At 43.8% G+C, this 6,508-nt stretch overlaps 1 protein-coding gene and 1 long non-coding RNA gene across 2 annotated transcripts in view; one reads left to right on the forward strand and one right to left on the reverse strand.

Annotated features, from left to right (window-relative positions):
• The window catches only part of LOC109297389, a 788,954-nt gene that overhangs the window by 561,941 nt on the left and 220,505 nt on the right, over nucleotides 1–6,508 (reverse strand). The gene's annotated exons all lie outside the window — the stretch shown is intronic.
• The window catches only part of PSD3 (pleckstrin and Sec7 domain containing 3), a 206,325-nt gene that overhangs the window by 77,172 nt on the left and 122,645 nt on the right, over nucleotides 1–6,508 (forward strand). The window contains exon 6 of the mRNA XM_019517099.1: nucleotides 5,084–5,196. Within this exon, the coding sequence (XP_019372644.1) occupies nucleotides 5,084–5,196 (113 nt within the window). The remainder of the gene's footprint in view (nucleotides 1–5,083; nucleotides 5,197–6,508) is intronic.

The raw sequence follows: 6,508 nt of genomic DNA on the forward strand, positions 1-6,508 counted from the left end.
TCTCAGCATGCTGTTAAGCACAGTGTCAAGCTTTTTAGTATGACAACTTCTGGACCATTTAGGAGCACAATATTCTGAGGGGGCGTATACCATTGCAAGTGCAGTGGTTCTGAGCACTTTGAAGTTGGTGCTCCATGTCATGCTGGCTAAACTTAAGGCAGCTACTTGTGTTGTAGGAGTTTCATTAGATCGTTCTCTCACCTATAAACATCCCATCCAGAAGGTCAGCAGTAAAGTCTCTTAGCCTATTGAAGACAGTGGAACTGCTCATGTGCTTAAGTGGAGTGGAGCCAGAGTGCTGAGTTTCATGTAGGACTGAGTCCTGGGTGGTGGAAAAATTGCCACGTTTGATGTTTTATCAGCTGGGCAGTGTGATACTAAATATACTTTGTCTTTTAAATGGTGAAACCCAATCAGCAATTACTTTGCAGTACTTACTTAGGAAGCCTGCTCTCTCTCTATAACCTCTGTTAATATTAATAGTAGTGACCTTCAGTAAAATATGCTGTGGCATGATACAAGCATTGCCTATGGCAGTGCAGCATCAGGGTTGCTTTAGGTCCAGGCTGACTGGCCATTATGTGGTGCCCAGAGGCATTGTGATTGTCGAGAGTCAAGCATGCAAAGAGGCTTATCCCCAGTTACTAGACAGCACCCTCTTTAAAGGGTTGTTTGTCACAGACCATGCTTTTTCTGTGTGCTCACAGGGGTATGTGTTGTAGCAAAGGGGAATGGGGGAGCAAGGTATGTGTTGTAGTAAAGGGGAATGGGGGAGCAATAGATGAGAACCCACCTATTCTCCTGGGTTTGGGCCTTTCCCATTGAATATGGGAAAGGCCCAAACCTGATCCCAGGCTCAGTCCTGATCTTTGCACCATCTCCATCAGCTGAACTGCTGTGCTGCAGTTGCCTTATCTGTCTCGTTTGTTACAATGATGTTCTCTGGGTTAGGGAATGTGTCTTACCTGTTTGCAAACACACAATTTAAATTTTGAGGAAACCTGAGCAGCACTATGAATTGGGGAGAGAAGAAAAGCATTGGATGGCACACTTGTCTTGAACTGGGCAATAGGTTGTATTAAAATGTGTAACTTGACTAAATAAGATAATTACTTGCCATAGCATATATGTGCATGTGCTCATGCACATTCAGGTTATGGGCAGATGAAACCATTATACCAAAGTAAGGGTCTTTCCCTGTACCAGTTGATCAGTGGTAAATTATTTTGTCTGTTCACAGTATTCTGCTGTAAGTGGAAGCTAAGCCGGGGCAGCTTAACCCTGCATGAAACAACTGCTGACTTTCTGTCATTCAGCTTCCCCTTACTGTGAAAAAGAACAGACTCATGAAATATTTAGAGTGAATCCACTTGACCCCCAGGAAGCCCCCCCTCCTTATTCACTCAGTATAGTTTGTTCCGTCTCTCCATACCCAAATATAAAGGAGATGGTGCAGTAATATTGTAATATTGCAGCTTCCTTGATCAAGTTAGTAAGTTCACTTAACCTTTAGTAATACTATGAGTAAAAACGTGTATACTGATATAGCCTCATGCTCAGAAGTCATGAGTCAGGAGTCAAATCTTGTGTTCTGGAACCAAAACTCCTGTGATATACAAAAAATTGTCAATGTTGAAATTTATTTGATTTACCTCCTTGTTTTGAACCTTGAGGGTTTGGGTCTCCATACTTTTTTTTCTACGAGGGCTACAGACCTGTTTTTTTAATGAACACTGAGATTCTGATATAATCACTTGACTCGAGTCCTGGTTGCAGATGTTAAAAAAAACAACAAAAAACCCAGAACTTTAAACTGGGCACAGTTCTACGTTGAGCCCAGTGTATGCCCAGAAGAGGCAGTGGCTTAGTTGGACCCAGCTCACCCAGTGTATATCGTATAGATTGGGTGCTCTTGTGGGATTTTTTTGGTACTTTTATCTAATAACTGATTGACTCAGCTTGAGATAAAAGCTCCAAAAAGCCCTGCTGAAGCGCCTGATCTATACAGATGCTGCAGAGCCAAGTCGAAGTAATGTGCTGCTTCTTCCAGTAAAGCATGGTTTTGGGGTTTTTTTAAAACATGTGCAAGCAGCCAGGATTTGAGAGTTTAAAGAATATACCAGCTTTTGTTCTAAGATTTGCCATTACTAGTAATGATTCTTGGGGAAAGGATGCTTTTGTAATAAAGAAACTGAACTGGAAGTTGGAAGATATGTGTTCCCTTTCCCCTCACCTGCTTTCCCTGCCCCCTTCACGAAACTTCAGTTGTGACCATGGGGGTGAGTCTGTGCTTCAGTTTCCCATTGGTAACATGGGAATAGAGTGTACCCTTCCTTGTGGAAGGGTTGTGAGGATCAATTCCTGAGGGTTGGACTGCTCCTGGAACTGCTGTGCTCAAGTGTGGGAGCCACAGCCTCCTGCTTCCTTTCCTTGGTGCTGTGGTCAGCAACATTTTCTGCTGGTGGGCCCAGTTTGGGTCCAAGGCAAGCTGGCATTAAGATCCATCTGCTGCCACTTTTCCCCACTGTCCAGCATAGATGAAGATGCCTGATGCCCATTGGCCCAATCACTGTTGCACTTAGAAAGTGGGTTTTTAAACCTAGTGCCCCAAGAATTGACACTCCACCTGGTTGATCAATAGCAGAAAGGCTTTAATAACAATACCACAAGTATGTTATAAAACTAAATGACAGAAAAAGACTCCTTCCCAATGAAATGAACTGCACCACAAAGTCCTAGTACATATTTAGCTGCAGTAGTGTTTTCTCACCAATGCAGGCAGAGGAAGCTGGTTCAGTCTTGCAGCCTTCACTGAACAGGATCTGTTGCTGGTTAAGTTGGGCACGATGTTGCAGTGATCTCTCAAGGTGCACACACCTTGCTGGCAAATTTGCTTAGTTCTTATACTGTTTAATTGTGTAGCTTCAAAGCACTTTCCCTTGATAGTTGGCTGATTAGAGTCCAAACAAAACAGAGAGGAAAAGGGAGACCGTCATCTTACAATTGTTAAATTGCCTGGCTCCTGTTTTTGCATTTGTGTAGGTGAGAAACTTGTGTTTCTCTACAACCCCTGCAGTTACAGGTCAGTTACAGGTGACAGGTCTTGAGTGGTCAAACAGGATGCTTAGAGGTATTGGTTTCTGGACCAGTCTTTGGATATTTGTTTATCAATGGGGCAAATTTGCAATAGCTTGTACCAGTGATGGTCTGTTTACAAAGCTCCAGACATGCATTGAATGATTGAGACATTTGTAAAACCTTTGACATCGGATGCCTGTTTTTGAGAAATGTGAGCAAGGTGCATTTGTTATGGACAGGGCATCTTTCTTGTGCCGTTTACAAGTTTCTCTTGAACTGCATATTTAGTCTTTTGTCTTCTTTAGTTGCTAGTTCAGTTGAAGTACGTATGTAGTTTCCTTGCCTTCACTGGCTCAGCCTTTTTCTTTGGCTTTCTTAGGTACACACATATGGTGAGTGTGTCAGGTCTCTGTTAACAGTTTTCTTCATCTGACATAATTTAGCACAGAGAATAAAACCAGTTGGGGTTGCTCTATTGTGTATGGTCCCAGCTGTCACCTTGCATTTTTTGTGCAAGATGCACTGTATTTCAAGTTGGTCATAAAGATTTTATATGTTGGCCTGGCTGAGCTGTTACTGTTTTCACTATCATCACTGCTTGCCCGTGACTTGGGTAAAACCCCCCTGCAACCTAACGTTGCCTGAGCAGTGGCAGGGTCTGGGCCTAACTGATCATCTAGAACAGTGATTCTGAACTAGGGTGCTGTGAGACTTTGTGAAGGCTGCCATGGCATCTGGCCCTGTATGAGGTGGAAAGTGGTCACTTCTCCCCACAGTGTGCAACTTGGGACAGTCCCAGTGTATCCCATGGACAAGCAGTGCCCCTAGCACACCATTCCCCAGGACCCCTCCCATCAGCTCCAGGAGCCAGGTAGGAGTGGAGGAAGGTGCCAAGCAGTGCCAACTATAGGTCTTGTGTCAGTCATCCATGTGCTCAGAGTGATGCACTCTGCCATGGATGGGCAGGCAGATACAGGGCTGTGTTTTTCCACCTAGCTTGTTCTTCCACTCATTCAATGCTCCCAGAGCTCGTGGGAGTGCTGCAGGGACAAGTGACTCCAGGCTCTGGCATTCAAGTCCAAGGAGAACCAGCCATAGCATTGTGTTTGCTTTAAATAGAGGCCCCTATCCAGCATGACAGACTGGGGACAGGGAGGGGGCAGATGGCAGAAAAAGCAGGGCATGGCAAGCTCCTGAACCTGCCACCTTCACCTGGCCCCAGCCTCTGCACCTCCAGTGGCTGATGTCATACCCTTCTGCCTTCTACAGGGACAGGGGTTTAATGACCCACCCTCAAGCTCCCCAGTCTGTCCTGTTGAGAGGTCCCTGCCAGCACTGAGCACTGATACCAACCCCTTTCATATTCTCAGTGGTGACCTGCCTGCTGCTACCCATCCTGCCACCCTGTGAGATTCTTTTAAGGGTGGCCTGGGGTGGAAGAAGGTATGGATTATAAAAAAAAATCAGTTTTTAAATGGGGTGCTTCTAAATTCCAGAAAGTTATGGAGGGGTTGCAGGTACTGTGAGTGTAACAAGGCTGAAAAACACTGATCTAGAGAGCAATGAAAAAAGACCTTAAAAATTATTTTGTCCATAATAATGAGCCCCTCTAACAGACCTAGGGGAAGGGGACAGTGCCCTTAGTGGTGTTCTTGTATCTTATCCCTGATGTGTTCCTTACCTCTAAAATATCTCCCCCACGTTCCCCCCATTGCATCCTTAAAAGAGGAAAAGAAAATATTTTACATGATTTAATATTGTATTGGCATGTTTATCCTTCTTCTGAGACCATTAGTAACTTACCTACCTCTTGCCCTTTATTAAAATGGGATTAAATACGCATGGAATAATTATCTAGTTGGGTGTTCTTTTGTAAGAAGACTCTTGGAAACAAGTTGCAGACATGAAGTCATTTATCCCTTACTTTGAATTGTGCTAAAATCTAAATGCTGTAGCCGCCAGTAGAGATTTACATTTTTAATTTCAGCTTTCTTTATCTTTTTAGGAGTTTCTTTAAGGCCTTTTCACTTATTGGAGAAACTCAGGAAAGAGAGAGAGTTTTAATCCACTTTTCCAACAGATATTATCAATGTAACCCCAATACTATTTCAACTCAAGGTAATTTTTATTTCTGCTCACTATAAGGTCATGTGCATTCCGTCTTCTTGAGATAACTGTGTGTGTTAGAAACATAACAAAGAATGTGTGTAAAAACATACTGGTTGTAGAAGAGGGTGAGAAGCTTGACAATGGTGAGGATGGAAATTCTCTTATTTATCCATTCAAGAAACCTAAAGTGCCCCTGCATATGCCAAGCATTGAATTAGATCCTTTAGCATGTGTATAGTCCTGTGTACTTCAGTGTGGCTACTTGTATGCTGGTTGTTTTAGGTGCCTAAGTACCTTTTTGAATAGAGGTCCCTATCCAGCATGTCAGAACCACTAGCTATCATATGTGAAAGACTGAGCAGGCAGTCTGCGCAGACTGGCATAAACTATGCCAATCCCTGCAAGTTGTGGGGGTGAATTTTGGGCACAGTATTCAGACCCTGGAACGATTTCATTTAGGCTGGCTAGCATCAGCTAGCAATCAACTTTCTAACGTTTTCAGTCAATTTTGAAATTGGAAGGAAAACAAACAAACAAAACCCAGGGAAGAACAGGGAGAGAAGAAAACCATGCTTGATGACAGTGTCAGGAATCTGGTCTGGAAGTTAAAGAAGGGTTATGCAAGGATTTAGAGTAAATGTTCATGGGACCAGAAGGCTCAAAGGAACCTCAAGTCAGTCATCTAATCCAACACTTGGCACAGATGCAGGATTTGGTATTCTTAAACCATCCCATACAGATGCTACCCTGACTTTGAAAAACTCGAGTGAGGGAGATTCTTAGGCAGCTTATTCCATTGTCCTGCTGTCTACAGTTAGGAAGCTTTTCCTGAGATGCAATTTAAATCTGCTTTGCTGCAACATTCAGCTGACTTGGCACTAAATTCATTTTTACCTTGAGAAGAGGGGAGTGTTAAATTAAAAAAGGTAATTTTTAGTCAAAACTAAAGGCTTTGATTGGTCCTTGAGGATTGAGCCTACTTAAAGGGTAACAGTTAACTGTTGTACCCTGTGATGGTGACCAGGAGAGTTGTCCCTCAGAATGATTGTTCCTTTCTTACTTAGTGGGAGCACCTGCATGAGATGTTCACTGTAGGGGTGCACTGATAGAGATTTTGGGGGCTGATACCGGATAGCCGATTTTTAAGGAGGCATATTGGCCAATACTGATCTGATTTCTGATACAGCTGTGTGCGGCTGGTAAGTCTGTTGTGGTGGATGGTGTGGGGGGAAAAAGCATGGGGAGGGGGACAGATCAAGGCCCCTGCAGGGAGGAAGGGAGTGGGGCAGGGGCTGGAGCAGGTGCTGCTCAGCCAGGGCAG

This window comes from Gavialis gangeticus, unplaced genomic scaffold (genome assembly GCF_001723915.1).
Source record: "Gavialis gangeticus isolate Ggan-Ray unplaced genomic scaffold, GavGan_comp1, whole genome shotgun sequence".
Taxonomy (NCBI): domain Eukaryota; kingdom Metazoa; phylum Chordata; order Crocodylia; family Gavialidae; genus Gavialis; species Gavialis gangeticus.